The sequence below is a fragment of the Mixophyes fleayi genome, chromosome 3, assembly GCF_038048845.1.
Source record: "Mixophyes fleayi isolate aMixFle1 chromosome 3, aMixFle1.hap1, whole genome shotgun sequence".
NCBI classification, from domain to species: Eukaryota; Metazoa; Chordata; class Amphibia; order Anura; family Limnodynastidae; genus Mixophyes; species Mixophyes fleayi.
Window position 1 is genome coordinate 197031283 of NC_134404.1, and position 26932 is coordinate 197058214.

Consider the following 26932-nt stretch of genomic DNA (forward strand, 5'->3'; position numbering starts at 1 on the left):
TGTTTCAGGTGCCATGTAAAAACAAAGGCATGTTGTTACAGAATTTGAACAGATTATCTTAAAATGTGTAAAACTGCAAATCCAAATTTGGAACAGAGATTACCGGATTTATAATTATTGCAAATCATCAGCGAAAAGCACAAGTTTGTACGTAGATTTACCCACTTGAATCCCAGAAATATCAGGGTTTAGTCTTATCAACCTTGCCAATGCCTCCATGCATAAAACAAAAATAAGTAGTGATAAAGGACATCCTTGTCTAGTACCATTTAAAACTGTCACCGACTCTGAAAGATCACCATTTATTTTTATTCTAGCTGTGGGCTGGTGGTGTAGTGCGAGTATATGTGTAAGCATGTGTATTCTATGAAGACTTGTTTGGCCTAGGCAGGTTAGAACACCTCTCAGAAAAGTCCAGTCTATTCTGTCAAACGCCTTTTTGGTGTCAGTTGACAGTAACATAGACTGGGTGGAAGAACCGGAAGCCAAGTGTATAAGATCAAGAACTTTGCAATATTATCCCTTATCTCACGGCCAGGGACAAAACCAACCTGATCAGAATGTATGATTCGCTGTAATTTTCCCACGTGTTTTGAATATTTTGCAAACTCTACAGATTTACATTCCTAGTAAGTGGTTCGCAAACGTGAACCGTCTGATTAGACATAGGGGCATATTCAATTGTTGTTTTTCCGCGAGCTGAAATCCAGCAAGTATTTTACCATATTAACACTTAATAACGGTAATCGTGCACGGACCGCGGGATTTTCTGCAATCCCGCCGACAATTGAATATGCCCCTTTGTGTGGGGCAGAAGGAAACTTCTCTTTAAGCATGAAATTTTATTCAGGTGTGACACTCAGGTGGGCTTCAGCTCCCTCACTTCGAGACTTACTATGATGCTGTGAAAATACCAGGTTTTCTGCCCCAATTCTACCCACTTCAGAGTGGGTGCTTTACTATGCCACTGAACCCTACCCAGTACCTTCTAGGATTCATATAGTCACTCAGGCAAACGCAGTTAGAAAGGAAAAATACATTTATTGTAATAAAAACAATCACTAGAATATTATATACACAAAGTAAATGCCAGGTAGGTTCACTACATTATCTGTACTTTATACCAATATCTTAAGGAGTTAATCACCTGGCTGTCCTGATTTGCAGACCCATGGAACTCTCTCAGCTACACATGTAGTCTCTGGTAGAGAACGACAACTCAACACCAGCACCTTCCAGGATCAAATCCACAGAATGACCACCATCCCCCCCCCCAATGGAGTGACTTCTTATATCTAGGGTCAAATTTCAACAGTGTTTTCCCCTCCCTGGGGAAACCCCCGGCTCTCTCCCTCTTTAAACATTGGTGGATGCTGGATCAAGGGGTTGGAGGGGGAGTGGAGATGAGCTGTTATTCCAAAGTGGCTCCCCTGCGGTTTTTGCCAGACATAATGTCTCAGTCAGTCCTCTGGAAGACAATGGGTACTAATTGGCCTTCCCCACCTCCAAATATCAGATAACAGTTAACCCCCTCTGAAATTAACCCCTTACACTAGTTTGTGATGTCACAGGGTCCCTAGTTGTTCCATGCTTCCTGTAGAGAAAGGGGGGGGGGGGAATGTAGCTACAGCCCCCTTACCTGTATCCTGGAACCTGATATTATTATTATTATTAATATTTATTTATAAGGCGCTACAAGGCATCCGCAGCGCCGTACAGAGACAAACAAAATCACAATACAATGGGAGACAGCACAGTACAATAAACACAGCAACTCAGTACGCTCAATGCACAGCTAGAGAGGGCGGGGAAGGGGGAGGGAGGATCCGAAAACGACGGGGCCCAAGAAGGGGGGCGCGGAAGACAGGGAGACCCCCAGGGGGGAGGAGGGAGCGAAAGTGGACGTGGTGTGGAGGACCTTTGAGGAGGAGGGCTAAGTAGCTGGAGAGCAGAGTTAGAAGTGGTGGAAACAGGAGGAGAGATGGCCCTGCTCAGAGGAGCGTACAATCTAAGGGGAGGGGTGGACAGACAGAGAAACGCAGGGGAGAGAGGGAGAGTAGGGGGACAGAGGCAGAAGATAAGGTAGGAAGTTAAGTGGGAGACAGAAAGGCTTTAAGAAAAAGGTGGGTTTTTAGGGCCCGTTTGAAGCTGGACAGATTAGGGGAAGTTCTGATGGAGGGAGGGAGCTTGTTCCAGTGGAGGGGGGCAGCGCGGGCGAAGTCTTGGATACGCGCGTGGGAGGAGGTTATAAGGGGGGAAGAGAGGCGACGGTCAGAGGCAGAACGGAGAGGGCGGGATGGAGCATGAATAGAGAGGAGGGTGGAGATGTAGGGCGCAGTGGAGTTGGCGAGGGCCTTGTAGGTGAGTGTGAGGAGCTTAAAGAGGATTCTGAAGGGGAATGGGAGCCAGTGAAGGGCTAGGTAGAGGGGGGAGACAAAAGAGGAGCGGCGAGAGAGGAAAATAAGCCTAGCTGCAGCGTTAAGGACGGATCGAAGGGGATCGAGATGAGAGTGGGGGAGGCCAGTGAGGAGGAGGTTGCAGTAGTCCAGGCGGGAGATGATCAGAGAGTGGATAAGGCATTTGGTGGCATCTTGGGAGAGGAAGGGCCGGATGCGAGCGATGTTGCGCAGCTGGAAGCGGCAGGATTTAGCAAGAGAGAGGATGTGGGGGCCAAAGGAGAGAGAGGAGTCGAGGATGACACCAAGGCAGCGAAGTTGGGGGACAGGGGAGATAGAGGTGTTGTCGACAGTGATGGAGAGGTCAGAAGGGGATGGGGTATGAGAGGGAGGAAAAACTATGAGCTCAGTTTTGGCAAGGTTAAGTTGATAGCCATAACTCAACTCGCTACAATTTAAGAAAAATGAATAACAGCTTCACTGCAATATCAACGATATACAATAAACCATATACATATTTACAATAAGCTTCAATGTCCCCTTACCCACATCTAATTAGACACTGCAATTGTACTCTGCTGAGCTGGGGAACAAAAGCAAGGGCTATAAAAAGTACATGCTATAATCCACATGTTGTGAGAAACGAGGGACAGGCTGGTTAAGGTGTTATCACACTCGTTTTGTCACAGATGCTATTATGTGTGGCAGAATACTTGATTGGACAAGGGCGAGAGCAGACAAGCAGTAGGTGGTAATAGAACAATGGTCTCAAAAATAATTCTAATGTCATTCCTTGGCTTACGAGTTTGCCAAATATTCAGTACCCTATAAAAAAAAAAAACTACTGTAATACATCAATTTTTTCTTCCTTGACCCCACTGCATGCCAACCAGTCCTTTCCTCCCGGAATCCAGGAAAAGGAATTTAAGAAAATGGTCTCAGGCACGGATCATTCACACTGGCCAGCTGATGGGCCCATCTGGTGTGCATCCCTTTGAATATATAGAGGCCAAGCGTAATATAAGGCCATTTTGGGATAGCGTCATTGCTACTTCAAAAGAAATTATGAAATCCAAAGTACAAGACCACACAGATTTTTGGTTATTGAATCGGACAAACCTTCCAATTTCATTGTATAAAAAATCCCTGTTAAAACATCTAAATAGTGTCACAAAGGCAGTGATTCCAGTGCAATGAGGATCCTCCTCTCCTCCAACTCTGAAGGAATGGCTCACCCGCATAAAATTTTATAATTATATGGATGATCCGATTCTCTGCTCTTCTGATAGGTTTAATGACTATTGTGTCACATGGTTCTACTAATTGGCATTCCAAGACACTGAAAAATATTCTGCTTTATCCAAATAGTCCCCTTTTATGGAGTTTCTTGATGGGAGTTTGCACTCTTTCCTGTCTTCTCCTTTGCCCCCTATCTAGTTATCATTGAAGACCGGGATCCTGTTCAAAAGGACGCCCCCACTTTCCTTCTCACATTTTGAGAAACAAAAATAACAAACTAAAACTACAAACGCCACAATATTGTAGAGAAAAAAAGATTCAGCAAGATGCTTTCATAGGAAAAATTAAAGCTTCTATTTATAAATTCAGTTACCTCTGCAAAGCCATTAATCGAGTGCTTTCCAGACATAAAGACACACAATGTATACAAATAGCTAGAAGTAATGTACTCTATGTCAGGCTATGTAATACAAAGAGTATTGCACTGCTTGGGAGTCACTGGATAATGAAGCAGACAATACGGTATGTTTTGTTACAGTCTTGATGATTTTTCAGAACAGGCACTCACTGTCTTACTTTAACCTATGCATGTCCACTACCTAGGCCAGTGGTTCCCAAACTTTTTCAGTTTGCGGAACCATTAGAGTCTCCATAATTTTTTCAAGGCACCCCTCCAAAATAATTACCGATCAGTCCCGTTTTTAAGTGTTTGAGTCAAAATAACGTAATAAGTATTTAGGTCAGGACAGAAATCCTCGGTAAGTTGTTTGCAAAAAATAATATACATAAATCCAAGGGAAAAGAATATTTTTCATATTATTATTCATAATATTATTTTTTTTTCAATTATATTTCTGTCAAAGAATAATTTACAGCTAATATTAAGAGGAATAAGATCAAACAAAATAAAACAAAATAAAACAACATGTACAAAAATCATCCACACACACACCATCTACCCCTCTTCATCCACACACACACCGTCTGCCCCTCGTCATCCACACACACACACACACACACACACACACACACACCGTCTGCCCCTCGTCATCCACACACACACACACCGTCTGCCCCTCTTCATCTTCATCCACACACACACACACACACCGTCTGCCCCTCTTCATCCACACACACCGTCTGCCCCTCTTCATCCACACACACACGCACCGTCTGCCCCTCTTCATCCACACACACGCACCGTCTGCCCCTCTTCATCCACACACACACACCGTCTGCCCCTCTTCATCCACACACACACACCGTCTGCCCCTCTTCATCCACACACACTGTCTGCCCCTCTACATACACACACACACGCACCGTCTGCCCCTCTTCATCCACACACACGCACCGTCTGCCCCTCTTCATCCACACACACGCACCGTCTGCCCCTCTTCATCCACACACACACGCACCGTCTGCCCCTCTTCATCCACACACACACACCGTCTGCCCCTCTTCATCCACACACACTGTCTGCCCCTCTACATACACACACACACGCACCGTCTGCCCCTCTTCATCCACACACACGCACCGTCTGCCCCTCTTCATCCACACACACGCACCGTCTGCCCCTCTTCATCCACACACACACGCACCGTCTGCCCCTCTTCATCCACACACACGCACCGTCTGCCCCTCTTCATCCAGACACACGCACCGTCTGCCCCTCTTCATCCACACACACGCACCGTCTTCCCCTCTTCATACACACACACACACGCACCGTCTGCCCCTCTTCATCCACACACACGCACCGTCTTCCCCTCTTCATACACACACACACGCACCGTCTGCCCCTCTTCATACACACACACGCACCGTCTGCCCCTCTTCATACACACACACACACACACACGCACCGTCTGCCCCTCTTCATCCACACACACAAACCGTCTGCCCCTCTTCATCCACACACACAAACCGTCTGCCCCTCTTCATCCACACACACAAACCGTCTGCCCCTCTTCATCCACACACACAAACCGTCTGCCCCTCTTCATCCACACACACAAACCGTCTGCCCCTCTTCATCCACACACACAAACCGTCTGCCCCTCTTCATCCACACACACAAACCGTCTGCCCCTCTTCATCCACACACACAAACCGTCTGCCCCTCTTCATCCACACACACACCGTCTGCCCCTCTTCATCCACACACACACACACCGTCTGCCCCTCTTCATCCACACACACACCGTCTGGCCCTCTTCATCCACACACACACTGTCTGGCCCTCTTCATCCACACACACACCGTCTGGCCCTCTTCATCCACACACACACCGTCTGGCCCTCTTCATCCACACACACACCGTCTGGCCCTCTTCATCCACACACACACCGTCTGGCCCTCGTCATCCACACACACACCGTCTGGCCCTCGTCATCCACACACACACCGTCTGCCCCTCGTCATCCACACACACACACACACCGTCTGCCCCTCTTCATCCACACACACACCGTCTGCCCCTCTTCATACACACACACACACACACACACCGTCTGCCCCTCTTCATCCACACACACACCGTCTGCCCCTCTTCATCCACACACACACCGTCTACCCCTCTTCATCCACACACACACACCAACCATCTGCCCCTCTTCATATACACACACACACCGTCTGCCCCTCTTCATCCACACACACACCGTCTGCCCCTCTTCATCCACACACACACCGTCTGCCCCTCTTCATCCACACACACACCGTCTGGCCCTCTTCATCCACACACACACCGTCTGGCCCTCTTCATCCACACACACGCACCGTCTGGCCCTCTTCATCCACACACACGCACCGTCTGGCCCTCTTCATCCACACACACGCACCGTCTGCCCCTCTTCATCCACACACACACGCACCGTCTGCCCCTCTTCATCCACACACACGCACCGTCTTCCCCTCTTCATACACACACACGCACCGTCTGCCCCTCTTCATACACACACACGCACCGTCTGCCCCTCTTCATACACACACACGCACCGTCTGCCCCTCTTCATACACACACACGCACCGTCTGCCCCTCTTCATCCACACGCACCGTCTGCCCCTCTTCATCCACACGCACCGTCTGCCCCTCTTCATCCACACGCACCGTCTGCCCCTCTTCATCCACACACACCGTCTGCCCCTCTTCATCCACACACACAAACCGTCTGCCCCTCTTCATCCACACACACAAACCGTCTGCCCCTCTTCATCCACACACACAAACCGTCTGCCCCTCTTCATCCACACACACAAACCGTCTGCCCCTCTTCATCCACACACACAAACCGTCTGCCCCTCTTCATCCACACACACAAACCGTCTGCCCCTCTTCATCCACACACACAAACCGTCTGCCCCTCTTCATCCACACACACACCGTCTGCCCCTCTTCATCCACACACACACACCGTCTGGCCCTCTTCATCCACACACACACACCGTCTGGCCCTCTTCATCCACACACACACACCGTCTGGCCCTCGTCATCCACACACACACCGTCTGGCCCTCGTCATCCACACACACACCGTCTGGCCCTCGTCATCCACACACACACACACCGTCTGCCCCTCTTCATCCACACACACACACACCGTCTGCCCCTCTTCATCCACACACACACACACCGTCTGCCCCTCTTCATCCACACACACACCGTCTGGCCCTCTTCATCCACACACACACCGTCTGGCCCTCTTCATCCACACACACACCGTCTGGCCCTCGTCATCCACACACACACCGTCTGGCCCTCGTCATCCACACACACACCGTCTGGCCCTCGTCATCCACACACACACACACCGTCTGCCCCTCTTCATCCACACACACACACACCGTCTGCCCCTCTTCATCCACACACACACCGTCTGGCCCTCTTCATCCACACACACACCGTCTGGCCCTCTTCATCCACACACACACCGTCTGGCCCTCTTCATCCACACACACACCGTCTGGCCCTCTTCATCCACACACACACCGTCTGCCCCTCTTTATCCACACACACACACCGTCTGCCCCTCTTTATCCACACACACACACCGTCTGCCCCTCTTTATCCACACACACACACCGTCTGCCCCTCTTTATCCACACACACACACCGTCTGCCCCTCTTTATCCACACACACACACCGTCTGCCCCTCTTTATCCACACACACACACCGTCTGCCCCTCTTCATCCACACACACACCGTCTGCCCCTCTTCATCCACACACACACCATCTACCCCTCTTCATCCACACACATACACCAACCATCTGCCCCTCTTCATATACACACACACACCGTCTGTCCCTCTTCATCCACACACACACCTCCTGCCCCTCTTCATCCACACACCTCGTCTGCCCCTCGTCATCCACACACACGCACCGTCTGCCCCTTTTCATCCACACACACGCACCGTCTGCCCCTTTTCATCCACACACACGCACCGTCTGCCCCTCTTCATCCACACACACGCGCCGTCTGCCCCTCTTCATCCACACACACGCACCGTCTGCCCCTCTTCATCCACACACACGCACCGTCTGCCCCTCTTCATCCACACACACACCGTCTGCCCCTCTTCATCCACACACACACACCGTCTGCCCCTCTTCATCCACACACACACACCGTCTGCCCCTCTTCATCCACACACACACCGTCTGCCCCTCTTCATCCACACACACACCGTCTGCCCCTCTTCATCCACACACACACCGTCTGCCCCTCTTCATCCACACACACACCGTCTGCCCCTCTTCATCCACACACACACCGTCTGCCCCTCTTCATCCACACACCTCGTCTGCCCCTCTTCATCCACACACACGCACCGTCTGCCCCTCTTCATCCACACACACGCACCGTCTGCCCCTCTTTATCCACACACACGCACCGTCTGCCCCTCTTCATCCACACACACACCGTCTGCCCCTCTTCATCCACACACACACCATCTACCCCTCTTCATCCACACACATACACCAACCATCTGCCCCTCTTCATATACACACACACACCGTCTGTCCCTCTTCATCCACACACACACCTCCTGCCCCTCTTCATCCACACACCTCGTCTGCCCCTCGTCATCCACACACACGCACCGTCTGCCCCTTTTCATCCACACACACGCACCGTCTGCCCCTTTTCATCCACACACACGCACCGTCTGCCCCTCTTCATCCACACACACGCGCCGTCTGCCCCTCTTCATCCACACACACGCACCGTCTGCCCCTCTTCATCCACACACACGCACCGTCTGCCCCTCTTCATCCACACACACACCGTCTGCCCCTCTTCATCCACACACACACACCGTCTGCCCCTCTTCATCCACACACACACACCGTCTGCCCCTCTTCATCCACACACACACCGTCTGCCCCTCTTCATCCACACACACACCGTCTGCCCCTCTTCATCCACACACACACCGTCTGCCCCTCTTCATCCACACACACACCGTCTGCCCCTCTTCATCCACACACACACCGTCTGCCCCTCTTCATCCACACACCTCGTCTGCCCCTCTTCATCCACACACACGCACCGTCTGCCCCTCTTCATCCACACACACGCACCGTCTGCCCCTCTTCATCCACACACACGCACCGTCTGCCCCTCTTCATCCACACACACGCACCGTCTGCCCCTCTTCATCCACACACACGCACCGTCTGCCCCTCTTCATCCACACACACGCACCGTCTGCCCCTCTTCATCCACACACACACACACGTCTGCCCCTCTTCATCCACACACACACACACACACGTCTGCCCCTCTTCATCCACACACATTGTCTGCCCCTCGTCATACACACACACACACACACCGTCTGCCCCTCGTCATCCACACACATGCACGCACCGTCTGCCCCTCTTCATCCACACACAAGCACCGCCTGCCCCTCTTCCTCCACACACACGCACCGCCTGCCCCTCTTCATCCACACACACGCACCGCCTGCCCCTCTTCATCCACACACACGCACCGCCTGCCCCTCTTCATCCACACACACACCATCTCCCCCCTCTTCATCCACACACACACACCATCTCCCCCCTCTTCATCCACACACACACACACACCATCTCCCCCCTCTTCATCCACACACACACCGTCTGCCCATCTTCATCTTCACTCTGGCCCCTTCTTCATTCATTTGCCCCGCCATTACTGTTTCCTTTCACCTTCTCCTCCGTTTCTTTACCTACCATACTTGGCCTTCTTTCTACTATTTCTTCTGTCTTCTCTTCTATCTTATCATTGGGGCGACGCCCAGAACCCAGCATTCTCCTCTCTCCTGCCTCTTCTCACTGAATATGTCGGGCTTGATGACGTCACACCCAACATTCAGTGAGAAGTGAGGAGGATCCTGGGTCCCGGGCGCTGCCGGATTGGCAAGTTGTTTTTTGTGTCCCCTGGCCGCGGCACCCCAGTGACAGCAGCAGCGCATACTTTGGGAACCGCTGACCAAGGCTTTAATATGCATATTACACAGTGCAACTGTACCATAGTGGTTCCAGTGTTGCTATGCTCTTTGAGCTGAAATTTTCTGCACTTCTCTGCAACTGTTTATTGAAAATTTTCTCTTTGGATAGCCATTTAATGGCCTGGTCAATTAGACGAATTAACCTATGCTCAATAAATAGAGGGCGCTGTAATATATTCAAACACGTGTGTATAAGTAACATATAAAAATAAACTTTAAAGCGGAATCCTGTAAAGGCTGTTAAGAACATATAGTCAGGAGTTATAGTTCTGAAGACCGACTTTTACACAGATGTAATGTATATAGCTCTTTTGTGAAAAGGTCGTGTGGTATCCAGCAGGAGTATAAGAGTCCATAATGACGTAATTCTTACCCAGATGTTCCCGCTGGTGCCATCCCAATTACTGCTCTTTTTCGATCTCCCGCAGCTAGTCGCACATTTGGTGTGTCAGGAATCTTCTAAAACTGTCCCGCGTGATTACACGGAACTGTCACTGGGTAGTCACTACTGTGGCTTGGTTAGGTCAAAATTATCCTCAATATTTAATCCATATGTTCTAGGGATTTCAGGAAATAAATCCATTTTGCTTCCATCCGTGAAATTTTTTCCATGAAGTTCCCTCCTCTCCAAGATTTCCTTACTCGTTTAATACCAATAAATTTCAAGCTTTTAGGATCATAATTGTAAATATTCCAAAAATGATTAGAGACACTATGAGTAGAGACCCCTTTATGAATATTAAGTATATGTTCTGCAATTCTAGTTTTCAATTTACGTTTGGTCCTACCTACATATTGAAGTCCACAGGCACATTTTAACAAATAGATTACTCCTTCTGTGCTGCAGTTAATCTCATCTTCAATTTTAAATTCCTTCACATTTGAATTGGACTTAAATTGGTTGATAGGCTTTGTTGTAAATATTTTGCTGTTGTTACATCCCTTGCAATTTAAACAGAAATGGAATCCTTTTGCCGTTTTTGCATACTTGTTTCCAGAGGTTGGTAAATAGCTTGTAGTAAGCATATTTTTGAGATTATTCGCTTTTTCATAAATAATTTTTGGTTTCTTTTGTAGAAACGTCTTTATTTCTTCATCTAAGCTTAGAATATGCCAATGGTATTTAATTATGTTTTCTAGAGGTTTTGTGTTGCTTGCTATTAAACTGCGTAATAAACACAATTTCTGGAGCAGATTGTTGTATTGCAAAAATTCTTTCCTATCAATCCGTTTCACTTTATTAAAGGCTAATGTTACTTTTCTATCATAATTCCTTTCTAGAAATTTCCTTTTAAGTTCTTCTCCCTGTATAATAAATTTTTCTAGGTCTGTACAGTTTCTTTTAAGTCTCCTAAATTGTCCATTTGGGATATTTTCAATCCAATTCCAATGATGGTTACTTGTTGGCAGCACTAGGTTATTGCTGTCCACTTCTTTTGTAAAGTTCTTTGTTTTTAATTTATCTTCCTCAATGTATATAATAAGGTCCAAATAATTGATTTTTGTTGTACTCGCCTCGGCCAAGAATTCCAGATTGCATACACTATTATTTAAATAAGTCAAGAATTGTTGAAGTTCACCACTTCCTCCCTCCCAAATGAAGAAGACATCGTCTATATAACGCCTCCAACATATCAATTTCTCTCTAAATGGCTTATTGTTCCATATGTAGTCGTCTTCCCACTTCGCTATAAAAAGATTAGCGTAACTAGGGGCAAAACGCGTCCCCATAGCAGTTCCTGTAATTTGAAGGTATAAGTGCTCTCCATACAAAAAGTAGTTATGTTTGAGAATGAATTCCATCATAGTCATAATAAAATTGATTTGTTCGTTTTCCAGGTCCGTACATGTTCATAAAAAGTGATATGCATGTGCGCAACCATCTGCATGCCGAATGCAAGTGTACAAAGATTTTACATCGCACGTGCCCAAAACATAGGATTCTTTCCATTTGAAATTTTCTAACCTTTGTAATATGGTCGTAGTATACTTAAAATGAGTTTTTTGTTTACATACCAAGTCCTGTAGAAAGTGGTCCACATATCCTGACAAATTTGATGTTATTGAATCAATACCGGACACTATAGGACGTCCTGGTGGATTCAAAATACTTTTATGGATCTTGGGCAAGTAATAAAACACAGAAATCTGAGGGTTCTTGTCGTAACTAAAATCGTACTCTTGTTTGGATATAAGGCCCAATTGTTGGCCTTCCTCGAATAGATCTTGAAGCTCATTCTGATATTGAGATGTGGGATCCTTATCTAATTTCCGATAGGTACTCTCATCTGATAGGAGGCATTCCAGTTCTTTGATATATCGGCATTTGTCCACGACAACAATTCAATCTCTATCTGCAGGTTTTATAATAATTGTGTCATCGTTCTTTAATTCGTCCAAAGCTAATTATTCTTTTTTTGGCATGTTTCTTCTAAAGGATATTCTATCTGGAATTTTCTCAATGTCATTTTCCACTAATCTTTGGAAAGTTTCCACCATACTTCCCTTACAGTAACTTGGGTAAAAATTACGTTTTACGTTTAAAAATTTTGAATCCTGTATGTGCATATGGTATCATTTTTGCTCCTAATTGAATGGGGTTCCTAAGAAAATACTTTTTAAGACAAATTTTCTTAACAAATCTGTGTAAATCAATGTATATATCAAACTTGTTTGCTCTGGACTACAGTGCAAATTTCATCCCTCTCTTCAACACCTATGCAAAGCTTAAGAAAATACTGAAAACATGATCTGGTGTACTTGATAAGGCTTGCATAGGAATAATGGATTCCTATGTTCTCCCCCATAACAGTGTACACACGTATTACAAGCCAAAATACACTGTCCTTATTGTTCATATAACGTGTTGGATAAACTGTAAAAACTTTATGTACCTAATTGACTATTATTGATTCAATACATATTTACCTTCATGCAACTAATAAGAAAGAGGCTAATAAAGCATAGAAGTGCATTTAACAAATACAAACCTCTCACTCTGGTTCCAACAGAATCAATTCTCTGTACTCCGCCTGCCAGTACCATAGCTACTGCCAGCTTCACCACAAACATGCCAAACACCTGTGGGCACAGGCTAGCTAGGATCTCATTCCGACCTGTTAACAACAAAATAAATATTTTACCTAAGATCATTTCAAGATGTCACAGTTAGACTGTATATACTATTTAATGTTCTTCGAGCAATTTCTACAAACAAACAGAATTTTCACTAGCCGTGGTAGAAATTCTGCTTTTTGCTCAAAGACCATGCACTAAGGTTTCAAGAAGATGCCAATCATTGCATACTTTTTACTCCAAACAACAGTTACATTATATGAAACGCATATATATATATCCCAATTTCAAAATGACATAATAGCAAGTAGTAAAGTAAAAGGGTGTTATTTGCAGAAATTGACAATTCTTTCTTAAAAGCTTAGTGATCTATTTCTGCATCTGGTAGTGTCCCACAATTGAAATTACACCAATTCTTTGGTCCTTGGCTGCTTGCTCTGGAAGAGGAACAATATCATTGATAGAAGGCTTGGATGACAACTGGTAAGCATTTATAATACATATGTAACAGAAAACATTAGGAGGTAAAAATATATATGAAGGTGGACATTCCTTTTAATCAAACACATAATCTAAAACAGGGACATATAATGTCAATGGCGGCATCAGTATAATACAAATAAATCAAAAGAATAGACTAATGGACCTTTTGGTATTCTATGTACCAGATATTAAGATAGTGGATTGATTCATCTTCGGACGCAAGTCCCTTTGCGTGCCGTATCTTGCGTGTAATAACTCTGCACAGAAAATTACTTTTTGCCAATGAATGCAATTGCATGCAATTCATGTCTGAACGCAAGTTACACTTACTAGTGCCTACGACTTGAATGTAGGCAAGTGGCGGATGAATGTAGGCATTGTACAGTAAGGGTGTGTCAACACAGATGTGGTTGATACAAGGTCTGGATTTCTCTTAAGTACATTCCTTTAACAGTATCATTTGCAACAGCTCTAGGGCAGCTGTAAGTGCCAACTGATTGCGATGACTGTCACGACTGTCAAATATTACACATATGTGTGCCACTAGATAGCAAAGTATATGTGCATGCAAAAAAGATCAACTACATAAATACATTGTATGTAGTTATTGTTTTTACAAATATTTTTATTAGTGATTATAGTATTAAGAGTTAATTTACTTTATAATTGTTTTTTTGCATCTGTTCTGATGGGACTTTGCAGGATATGCAAATGCATGTGTTTAATGTACAGTGTTCTGTTTACGGCAAGTAACGTTTAGGCAGAGCGTACTTGTACCAAGATTCAAATTGAAACACACAGTAAATTGAGATCTGCTCGGAAATACACTCAAGTTCCGTGCTCGTTTTTAACCCAGTATGTGCAGGTTAAACTTTACTCTATATAAGATCTACTCAAATAATCTAGTTGTTTTTCTGGGAAGTCTCTGGTCTTACCTGCCAAGGGATTGTTCTTAAACCTTTCCCAGAATTCTTCATATTCCTTTCGAACTTCCTCATTTATGACCACCCCACAAGGCTGCTCATTATTCACGGCAATGTAGTTGGCTTTTAGGACAATCTCAAGGTCGCAACGTGTGTCCACATAAAGGGGTTTCCACCGCTGCATCACGACACCATTCACTGTGACATCATCCCCTGATAAAAAAATTAATTGGATGTACACTAATATTACTTATGATGGCATAGGGGCAGTGTACATTTCACAAAAAGTCAAGAATTACTCTTGAGGTCTGATGTATATTTAATTAACAAAACAATATTTTCTTGTAATGCCATGTATTGAAGCTGAATTTTAGAAAAATGAATAATGCTTCACTTCACTTAAGCAGATTTATGACCATTACCAACATTAATATTAATAAATGTAATATTCAAAGATCATATCTGTTAGAATATTCCCCCTGCAAATGTATGGTAGGATACATAGTTGCAGCACAAATGTTCAATATATTCACAATAAGTCTTTAATATAGAAGACAAATTTATCTTCCATGTTTTATCTTAAATGGTAAAATACTTGGGTCATAATGACAAAACACAATGATAATTGTAATACTGGTAAATGGACTGATCAGCACAGCCACCTGTTTTCAGCACTGGAAAATACAATGAAAATGAAGATGGGAAAACTGTACCTTGTGGGAGACTATTACTAAGCGAAGGTAAATAAATGGAGCAAATTTCCAAAATGCATTAATTTACTTCTTCAACAGTACTTATGTGTCCATTAATATTAGACGATTACTAATTAAATTAGTTTGATTCCAACAAATCGGGTTTCTTTCTGTTTTGTATGACTTGGATCCCAAATTAACTTGGTGCTTCTAACTCCTGTATGCAATTCAAACCACCAATATAGCACTTAATGGTCTGCAGTCTCATTCTTTGCCTTCTGCCCCACCTTCCTTTTTCTTCAATTAAATCTATACCTAGAAAGTAGCGATGTAGTATGATAAATAAGATATGGTTATGCGATCAATAAATAGGTACAAATGTAGCATGCACCAAATTGTCTTTTAATGCTGGCCAAGTTCTCCACCATTGCGTAAACCAGTTAGTACAACCTCTCCATGCACAACATTAATGTTTAACAACAAACCATTGATAAGTTTTACTTGCAATACCATGGATGCAGGGTTGGTTGTGACATCATTGTAAATACATGAGACTGCAGGGAGAACCACAATTTACAGTTAATGACAGATGCCAGTGATTATAAATGACTATTTTTTTTGTTTTTAAATTGGCAGCATGTGTGAGCTGAACAGAGGTAACGGTCAGTCACCTGTAGTATAAACACACATGGCTGAATAGCGGAGAATTGCAAGTGAAATTGCCTAGCTGATGATGATTATAATGTGGCAGACATTTGTACACAACTGTCCATTATACTGGAACCTCTGAGTCCCTGCCCCATTGGACCGTACAATCTAAGTTCCCTACCATACTCACACAGACTAAGGTCCATTTTGTAAAAGTCAATTAACCTACCAGCATGTGTTTGGACTGAGTGAGGAAATCTGAGCATCCTGATAAAACCCACTCAAATACAGGAGAAAATACAGACAACACACAGATAGATGGGCTGGCTGGAAATGAACTCATCACCCCAGCGCTCTAAGGCAGCAGTGCTAACCACTGTGCCACTATGAGGTTTCGATAATGACTTATAAATAACAATTTTAATAATAGATTAAAATAGATTTCCAAAGTACATAAAGCATAGTTGTTGCCAATCCTCATAACTTAATTCCAAAACCTATATGTGCTTGGTGTCATGTTTTTCCACATGCTATGATATCTACCGACTTCAACAGCATAAATATCAGGCATGGTGGTCAGCGTGATCAGAAGATGACCACTATCAGCCCGTGTGTATCATCTTCCAACTGCACTAACAGATCTGAATGAATCTGCAAGTTAACTAGGCAAATTTGGACACTGGTCCTGAAGTTTGATGCCCAGGCTTTAACTTAACGCCTTCATTTCTAGTCTGTAAAATGTATCATGTGAAATTATTTTGCAATTCTCCCTTAAGATTGCAAAATACCAAATCAACATCATATTTACCTAAAATAATTGCTCATACAAGTGGTTGGATAAGTATAATAAAATCATTATTAACTAAACTTATGAGCTTCAAGTACTTGTTCTATGCACAAATTACAAATTACATTGGTAAATTAAAAAAGCGGTGTCTTACCAGACTTACAGCTGTCCACAAGGTCATCTTCCAAAACCACAATCATAGATCGAGGGATACTGCCCACCGACAGCCTCTGAACCTAAACACAATGTTATACAGGAAAGTTAGGCTTTGTGTAGTCCCTGTTGCTACACCGAACGGTGTTCTCAGAAGCATGTACAAAGTGTGTATGTAGTTCCCTGTTCAACATTAAGTTACAGTGTAATTACTGTTCAATGTCAACCCATTACTTCATTTCTGATGTAACTGCAATCTTCTGATATACAGTATGTCTAAATTGCAAAGGTAAGACAGTCGGCAGAATCCATGTTGCTAGCAGAACGTATCTGAGGTTACCGTCACAGTGTTGTGTAAGTGCATTACTGGAAAGCAAACTAGTAATCATCAGCAATTTACTGCACATATCAACAGGAGATGCAAGCAGATATTTTACTTATTTATTCAGGCATTTCTTTTTGGCCACAATTTTTGTGTATCTCACTTGATAGTAAATCACCTGCTCCTGTATTTTGATCTCCTGGTAGTCCCTGCAGCTAGCTGGAGAGGATGCATCAGAGAGGCAGGTAAATTTGTTAGAGTTGCAGCCTTCTTCATTAGTGCAAACAATGGGAGGAGAGAAGGAGTAATACTGCTCAAAGTCAGCTTTCACTGTGAGGACATGTTTACACTTGTTGCACATAAAGTCCTGCTCATACTCTAAAACTTTCACTAGACTGGTGCGGATAACTGTGCCGGTGACTGACAGGAAGTGCCCCACATCTCTGGATCGTGGAATGTGCTCTCGCGTTAGTTCTGGACAGACCGGCAAACCTGTGAGTAGGGAAACAAACATTTTAGATAATATAACAAAAAAATCCTTTAAATTTTAACATGTACATTGGAGCAAGGCAGTGTCCTCGTTCCTATAGAGAGAATCTTTTTTATATATATTTTGGATATACATGACTACAACCTTTGAATTTCACTTGATACTAATTCTGCTATAAGAACAACTTAACTTCAGCTTATGCAACTTCATGTTTTGTCACAAATGAAATTTTAAAAAACTACCTTCATCCATGGACACTCCTCACACTTCACATCAGTGGGTTTACTTTTAGGTTAAGTCGTTGCCTGACCAAAGGTCTGATTGATACACTTTTCTTATTTCATAATGTTTATTTTTGACTGCATCAGTATATATAACATTATGGTTTGCTTTAACTGCAATTTATTATAAATCACTGTCTACAGACACTTTACATGAGTGGACCCATCCATAGAATAGGTCTATACTAGACTAAAACCTGATTGGTAAACCTTAATTACCCTTTCATTACACCGGCAGCATCTGTATTGTGGCCATTCAAGAACTGTTAAACATCTGGTGACAACTATATATAGAACCATGTGGGTATGTGTGACAGGATGAACCGCCTATGCCACCCTGTCTGTTGTTGCTGGGAACCGGCTGGGCTTACTTTGCCACCGTCCCCTTTTGTTATTCCGAATAGACCCCTCCTGCCGCAGTAGGAGGAGCCTGCTGCTACCACTGGCTCCTGTATGGCGTCCAGAACCATGTTCCTTCTGAGTATCTGTTAGTGTACTCACGTGCTGGTAAACTTGGGCTGGTACCACTGACTGCTTACTATGAATCAGGGTGCTGTGGATGGATCCCACCTGTCCTATCACACTGGGTCCAAACCTCAGAAACAGCCGGGAATGGATTCGATTTTGGGTCTAATTTGTAGGTCACAGGATTTTCATTCAGCATGGAAGATATTTTCAAGCAGGTCCTTGAAGCAAATGATGTTTATTTGCAGTCACACTGATTGGAGGTACCAGTGCGAAGGTCAGATGAAATCAGAAGTACAACTTTTAATACAAAACTGTGCTGTTTTTATACACATTTGAACACAGCCTTACTGGGTAAGCCAGCCTCCTCGAAGTCTGAGCTGTTTTTTATAATCAGGATGCAACCTGTTTACCAACACATGGATTTACTTGCAATGCAAAGCCTACAATATTTACACTTATCTGTGATATCTTAAAACCTTGCTGTGATATCCTGCATCTTATTTCAGAGGCGGAAAATCTACTAGCAAATCAAAGGGTCTAATTAACATGAATCCTTTCTTCAGACAGTCGAAGAATACACATTCCCAAAGAAAGGTACAAACCCCAAACAAGCCATTTTCCCACATCGCAATACACAAAAGACTTCCATCCACAAAGGCTTATTGTATCAGATATATACCACCAAAAATAATGCATTTCCTCTAGCAAGGTTAAACAAGAAACAAAAGTCTTCCCCTGGTCTCAGAAATTAAAGATTTCCCTTACCAAAATATACACAATATCAAAAATAAGTGCATGTGCAATTATATAAATAAGTGCCCTGCACTATTTCCTTTAAATAAAATTATACTATAAGTTCCTTATAAGTGCTCCAGTCACAGTCTCTATTTTCAACTAACCCTGAGGAAGTCCGTTTTCAGACGAAACGTGCAGGTTTTGACTCTATTTATCACTGTCATCAGATTCAGAGACTCTTTGTATACAGAGTTCTGCACTTCTATCACACTGAACAGCAAGTGAGAGCAGGACCATGCTGAAAGTGAAATTTGCGCATGAGCAACACTCTAGCAACACCAAGCTGAGGACATTCTACACCTAGAGGCAGGAAAGACCGCAGCGTACAGAAGGAGGGACGGCAGCACACTGAAGGACCTGGAACCATCCCCTGCAGTGGGGTAAGTCAGTACTTTATCCACCTGCCTGCTACCAGGTGCTACTGCCAACTTCCGTTAAACACTTTGCTGCATGGACACAATCTGTATTTATCACAGCAGCAACATTTTTGTGTATGGAAACATCTAAGGGACTGGTACTGAGTGTTACTGACAGAGAGCCTGACTCTCTCTATATACGAACTGACCAGGAACTCTATAATTCTGATCCCAGCAGCATAGCATTAGGACAAATATTAATATTACAGGAGCCCAGTTTTTACATTACTTCATTTCTTTCCAATCAACTTATATATACAATTTCTATATTTTGCATTTAGACTTTTTTGGCTCACTGAATTATCATCATCATCAACATTTATTTATATAGTGCCAGCAAATTTCGTAGCGCTTTACAATTGGGAACAAACATTAATAAAACAATACTGGGTAATACATACAGACAGAGAGGTAAGAGAACCCTGCTCGCAAGCTTACAATCTATGGGACAATGGGAGTTTGAAACACAAGGGCATGTGCTATATCATATTGCACACTAAGGAACATTATTGTTGTATTGATCTTTACCACAGTTGTTATTTTGTTATTCTTTTCAGTGCACTGATATAAAGGTTTGTATTTTGAGTCTACATAAATCCATATGGGTTTTAAATAAAACTCAGTTTTGCTCGCATTGTTACTAACACATTTATTAGAGAAAGACAGAACCCTAGAATTAGGACCCTGCTCATGGAACTGGTGAAATATCCTACATGATATATAGATATATAATGGCTGCAAGAGCACAGCCTAATGGGACACTTGCCCAACATAAATGACGTACCTGTTATCCTTGCATGCAAATTCTGCTTCATGATGATCCTGTCATTTTGTGATGTGGACTGCATGAGGCTCATGGCTGCTCGACGCAAAGCATTATCAAAGACTGGCAAAACCGCATTGGGAAAAGCATTGAAATAGTCTCCAATTTCCATGTTGGTTTCAAAAAGGGTCATGGCATTCACAACTACAGAGTAATGAGCATCCTCATCACTTTCAAGAAGTATTTGATTTATCTCTTTCTGGTGGTGCTCCAAAGCATAGGACTCAAACACCTGGCCCACGAGGGCTACTTGTTCTGGATACAGATACATATTTGTAATTGGCACGAGCTGTAATTGAGAATAGACAGAACAGACACAGATCATAATACTATTACCTTTTATTTATAAGCGCCACAAAAGGTCCACAGTGCCTTACATGATATTTACAGTAATATACGAAAAACAGACAGCAAGTCCGGTCCATAGTACATTACATAATGCATGAAAAACAAAATACAAACTAAGTCCAGACATCTAAAAATTCAAGAAATAGTACACAGATAATGTGGATATACAGATCAATTTATTTGCGGGACAGTGAGTGAGAGTGATAGTATTGTCCAACGTGAAGTAGTCCTGGGGTCTATAAAAAAATTAAAAATAAAAAAAGGGCTAGGAAAGCAGGACTAGAGGTACAGAGGGTGATGGAATAGTAGGAGAACAAAAGGAGTGAGAGCTTACATTATAAAGGGAAGGGGAAGAAACAAATAGAATGGCACCAAGTGGGGGAGTTAGGAGGAGGGCTCACAGGCTTGAATAAAGAAATAAGTTTTATGGGCAAGCTTGAAGCCTTAGAGGGTAAAAGCAAACCTAATATGGTGTGGGAGATCGTTTCACAGGTGTGGAGCAGCCTGAGAAAAGTCTGGATGCAGGAGTGGGAAGAGGTATTCAGCATGGTAGTGAGCCTGCAGTCACTGGCAGACTAGAGGAGATTGGGTGGGATGGGGGGAGTGATTGGTTGAGAGCTTTGTAGGTGAGGAGTTTAACATTTACTCTGCAGGCCACGTAGAGTTAATGCAGTGTCTGGCTTCATCTCTATGTACAGATTTGAAGACAATGTCCAAACAGTTCAGCTAATTGACAAAGGTGACAGGTAATCAAGAACAAAGAAGCAGAATAAAAGGCTTCAAAGGGGAGTAGAATGAAGGCTAAACTAGTTAGAGCAAAGAGAAGGCTGCTGTTGCAATGTATCTAAAACAGTTACCAAGTGTTTCAGAGAGAAGTAAAAAGAATACCCGCACAGTGAATAGTAAGCATTCAGTGATATAATATAATAAAATGCGCTGTTGATGCTCCGACATTCCATGCACTCATAGTTAGGCATGCTGTTACATTCACTAGACAACAGTAGTTTTCTGTACCGCATTTAGTACAGTAGAAAAATCCTAAAGCACCATGAACAAGCCCATGGGTATATTGGAAACTGGACAGGAACAATATATGCTGTTTCACCCCTAATAAAAACAAGATGGGGAAAAAAATTAAAATAAAAACTTGACATTAATGCCACAACATGCATATATGAATTAATGGACAAATACAAAACTAAAATACCTGGGATTGTCTTAAGAATGGAATCCCTATTCATGACAGTGAAAAAGAAAATGGGCTAATGCTGACTTATTACCTAGCACCAATTACCTATATTATAACTCTAAGAAGCCTTAGTCTTCGTTTTTAAATAATAAATCCATTTTAATAAGCAGTGCACATTATTTAACTATCTAACTTAGTAACCATTATGCACTATTGCTATAGTGGTTACAGTATATATCCCTCACAGTAGATGCTGCATCTTCTGTCTTCTATTTTTCCTTGTTGACCAGGACAGCCATAGTCCACAAAACCCAGTTTTAATTTAGGTTTTGTCCCTCAGCCACATGTCTGATTGACTGCGCCAGGTGAGTTGGGTTAACAATGCTACTTGTGTTTAACAGTTACTATTTAGTGTATTATTAATAAAGAATAAGATTTTAATGTTTAATTATTTATTTTGTTTAAACCCTCTCAAATTTTAAAAGGTGCATCATTTCCATATTTCCTTTCTACAGTAAGTGAAGAGAAGTGAATCAGTTATTATCAAAGACCCAGGTATCTCCTAGTAAATAAACATTTCTGGAACCCTCAAAATACATTAAGTGTTTGCCAACAATGCCATCTTGGAAGATTTACATTGCCTCTACTGATGGGTGCTTTCCCTGTACCCCTGGTATATTCAGCCTGACCTGTGTTTACTCCTCAGTGAACTGGGCTAAACCAATACTCAAATATGGTTATGAAAAATACATTGGTAGTAATAATCAGCATTCCGAATGGTCACTGCATGGACATGGATACAGCATAACCTATTGTCCACCATCCGTATCCACTCAAAGTTCACTACGAACGCTCATGAATACTGCCAGTGAACCTGTTTGCAGTGTCACTTAAGTCCCGATCAGCATGCTGAATCATGTGTACAAATTATGCATGTTTTACAAGATTTACCTTCAGATCTGTGCTATTCACTTGTCATAACCATCAGCTGAAAAGATCGTGATTCTTCACACTCCATGGAGATCTATGGACAGTGCCAGTCGTGACTGCATATACACTGCAAAACGACATTGTTCCATCGTTGAACGAGATTTTTAGATTAAAAGTCAAATGGAATAAAAATAGTTAATCGCTGGAGTGTACACATTACTGCAATATCGGACCGAACGGTCGTTTCTCAGGTGATTAACCCAATAATCGCTGAAGAACATGGAGTGTGTATCCAGCCTTAAGCTATAGTTCAGGGCATGCATACCAGAAGAGCAGGGAAAGCACCTGTATATAGGAGCCTTAATTTAATTTCACTGTTTAATCTTGGATCTTAATTCCAGCTCAGGAGCCTTCCATGATATTGCTCTAGTGCGGCGGTTCCCAAAGTGTGCGCCGCGGCTCCCAGGGGTGCCGTGGCGCTGTCACTGGGGTGCCGCGAGCCAGCCATAGGAAAAAACAAAGAGCACATAAACTTGCCAATCCGCGCGGCGCCAGGACCCAGCAGACTCCTCTGACGTCGATATTCAATGACTGCTGCGGGAGAGAGGAGTCTGCTGGGTGCCGGCGCCGCGCGGATTGGTAAGTTTATGTGCTCTTTGTTGTTTCCTATGGCTGGCTCGCGGCAGAGGAGTGAGAGGGAGCGTGACAGCGGGGCAGGCAGAGGGGTAGAGGAATGTGACAGCGGGGCAGACAGAGGGGTAGAGGAATGTGACAGCGGGGCAGACAGAGGGGAACAGCGGGGCAGACAGAGGGGCAGAGAAGTGTGACAGCGGGGCAGACAGAGGGGCAGATGAGTGTGACAGAGGGGCAGAGGAGTGTGACAAAGGGGCAGACAGCGGGGCAGAGAAGTGTGACAGCGGGGCAGACAGAGGGGCAGAGGAGTGTGACAGAGGGGCACACAGAGGGGCAGAGGAGTGTGACAGAGGGGCACACAGAGGGGCAGAAGAGTGTGACAGAGGGGCACACAGAGGGGCAGAGGAGTGTGACAGAGGGGCAGACAGAGGGGCAGAGGAGTGTGACAGCGGGGCAGACAGAGGGGCAGAGGAGGGTGACAGCGGGGCAGAGGACGGTGACAGCGTGAGAGTTGCAGTGGAGGGGGACACAGCGTGAGAGGGGCAGTGGAGGGGGACACAGCGTGAGAGGGGCAGTGGAGGGGACACAGCGTGAGAGGGGCAGTGGAGGGGGACACAGCGTGAGAGGGGCAGTGGAGGTGGACACAGCGTGAGAGGGGCAGTGGAGGGGGACACAGCGTGAGAGGGGCAGTGGAGGAGGACACAGAGGGCAGAGGAGGGGACAGCGTGACAAAGGGCAGAGGAGGGGGGGACATCGTGAGAGAGGGCAGAGGAGGGGGAACATCGTGAGAGAGGGCAGAGGAGGGGGGACAGCGTGACAGAGAGCAGAGGAGGGGGGACAGCGTGAGAGGGCAGAGGAGGGGGGACAGCGTGACAGAGGGGGCAGTGTGAGAGAGGGCAGTGTGTCTGGATGCAGAGGGGGCAGTGTGTCTGGATGCAGAGGGGGCAGTGTGCCTGAGGGCAGAGTGTCTGTATGCAGAGGGGGCATTTTGGCATACAACTAAATAAGTATTTCTGTCCTGACCTAAATACTTGTTACATTTTTTTGACCCAACTACTTCTAAAACAGGACTGCTCAATAATTATTTTGGAGGGGTGCCGCGAGCTGCAAAAGTTTGGGAACCACTGCTCTAGTGTATGATCTTGCCATTACTTAGTTTGCAGTTTGTATATTCTGCATGTGATGTTAAATACTTTCGTGTCAAAAAAGATAAAAGTATTAGAAGAGTTATACCTTTATTGGCTAACCAATTAAAATTATTATTATATTTGCTAGCTTTCAGAGCACAGAGGCCCCTTCATCAGGCAACTTTACAGATGAATGACTAAGAAACAAACACAGCATTTAAGAGCTATTACAACAAGAAATTTGTACAGGGGAGGGGGAGGGGATATATCACCAAGATAAACTAAAGTAATAAAACTGAGGTTTTCCCTAGGATGGAAGCGTAAAGCCCTATGAGTTCAGAGATCTGGGGCTAGATTTACTAAACTGTGTGTTTGAAAAAGTGGAGATGTTGCATATAGCAACCAATCAGATTCTAGCTAGCATTTATTTAGTATAATCTACAAAATGACAGCTAGAATCTGATTGGTTGCTATAGGCAACATCTCCACTTTTTCAAACCCGCAGTTTAGTAAATATACCCCCTGGAGTCACTTTGCTGTGAGGTGTGAAGTGTATCCAAGTAGTGGGTCATAAATCCAGGTGCAGGTGTTAGATTGAGCCCTTGGGGCATATTCAATTATTGGCATTTTCCGCCATGGAAAAAGTATTACCGTTATTACGGTAATACTAAGCCGGATTTCAGCTCGAAACTCCCTGAGCCGCAAGCTGAAATCCAGCGTGAAGTGTACTGGAATAACGGAATTTACGCTCACTATTACCGTAATGACGTTAATAGTGCACTCGCCGCGTTACTTTAGGCAGTAACGCCAACAATTGAATATGCCCCTTTGTGTCAATAAGTAGAATGTTCTTAGCATCTTAATTTCCCAGATTTTTCTCTCCCTCTCATTTTTAAAAAGACCTTTCAGTATTAGGACTTTTAAATCTGTCATACTGTGTCCTGGTCCAGATATATTCTGCAGAAACTCATGTATACCTAGATCATTAAAAAGAAAACATTAATTATACTTGTTTGCACTGTGTCCCAAATATATACAAATGTATGTACTTAATACACTCTCCTAACAGTTTCAAGTTTTTAAAGTATATTTGGCTATGACTTTTACCCACACAAAACTAATTATAGACCTAGTCTATCAGCAACTGGTCCAAACAACCAGATTGGAAAGGGCTATGATACTTGCTGACCAGCAAGTGACCCCATAAGAATGGAGATGGGGATCAATGTACAGATTTATACAATTATTGAGACTGTACGATTTTGTTGACACTTTTTTTCCTACATGTATCCTTCAATGCCAATAACTTTTCACTGATTAATGGATTCTGTCTGGATATTTAATCTTCCATTTTTTGCTTCATTCACCTTGTATGATTTTTAGTGTTCTGCTGTGTTTGCAATGTTGTTTAGGGTTTGCTTAAGTATATAGTTTCCATTATAAACATAGCCCAAAGGGGTAGACAGCATTCTGCAAAAATTGAAATGCCCAGATGAAGCAGACACGGATATGAATGAAAAATAAAGTGGAGCTATATTTTACTCACACCACTGCATACTCTTGTGTACAAGCATGCTTTCTGGCGAATACATTTTATTTTATAAAACACATAATTAGTAGACCCTCACAATAATGTTGGTTTCATTTTATTCTTGAAAAAAATACATTTAGCATAGCTATGCTTATTCGCAAGACACTATTTGACAAAATAATGATTTATAATGGGAAGATGCCATTGCAACTGAGGTCCTACAACGTCCAGCTCCAGGCAGGATCAGACACCTATGGACAATTACTGAGCGATAGGAGCTCCCACCACTTACCCTCCATGCAGCGTCACTGGTCCTGGAGCTTATTCTCTCACATACTATGCAGCTAGACCAGGCGCGCTACTCTACTGCGCCTGCGCAACTTGGCTGCGGTCCAAGCCTCAGTTCTTGCTGTTAAGAGGAGCCATTTCTGGAGCGGGCAAACATTGAATTTGAGGTAAGTCGGAGAACGAACAAGGGTAAAAAATAAATGGATTTTATTTTGAAGATATTATGCGGATTACACTGCATAAAGTTTTGTTTGCACAACGGATAAGTCTACTACAAATTTCTCACAAAATATAAATACCGCCCGCATCAAACATGGCGGCACACGATACAGTAGTAAAAATAATTCGCGTCCACGGCTTTCTGGGCCTTCCGTGTTTATATCAACAT

General features: G+C 43.8%; 1 protein-coding gene across 4 annotated transcripts in view; it reads right to left on the reverse strand.

Annotated features, from left to right (window-relative positions):
* The window catches only part of MCM9 (minichromosome maintenance 9 homologous recombination repair factor), a 69249-nt gene extending 42614 nt beyond the window's left edge, over positions 1–26635 (reverse strand). For 2 of the 4 annotated variants that reach the window (XM_075202987.1, XM_075202988.1), the window contains exons 1-6: positions 26549–26612; positions 20460–20787; positions 17404–17717; positions 16905–16986; positions 14636–14836; positions 13133–13258 (exon numbers count right to left, since the gene is read on the reverse strand). In XM_075202987.1, the coding sequence (XP_075059088.1) occupies positions 13133–13258; positions 14636–14836; positions 16905–16986; positions 17404–17717; positions 20460–20769 (1033 nt within the window). In that variant the 5' untranslated portion in view covers positions 20770–20787; positions 26549–26612. Of the gene's footprint in view, positions 1–13132; positions 13259–14635; positions 14837–15800; positions 15870–16904; positions 16987–17403; positions 17718–20459; positions 20788–22986; positions 23093–26548 lie in introns of all 4 variants that reach the window. The other 2 variants (XM_075202986.1, XM_075202985.1) reach the window with 2 other exon arrangements.
* Between the last annotated feature and the right edge of the window lie 297 nt (positions 26636–26932).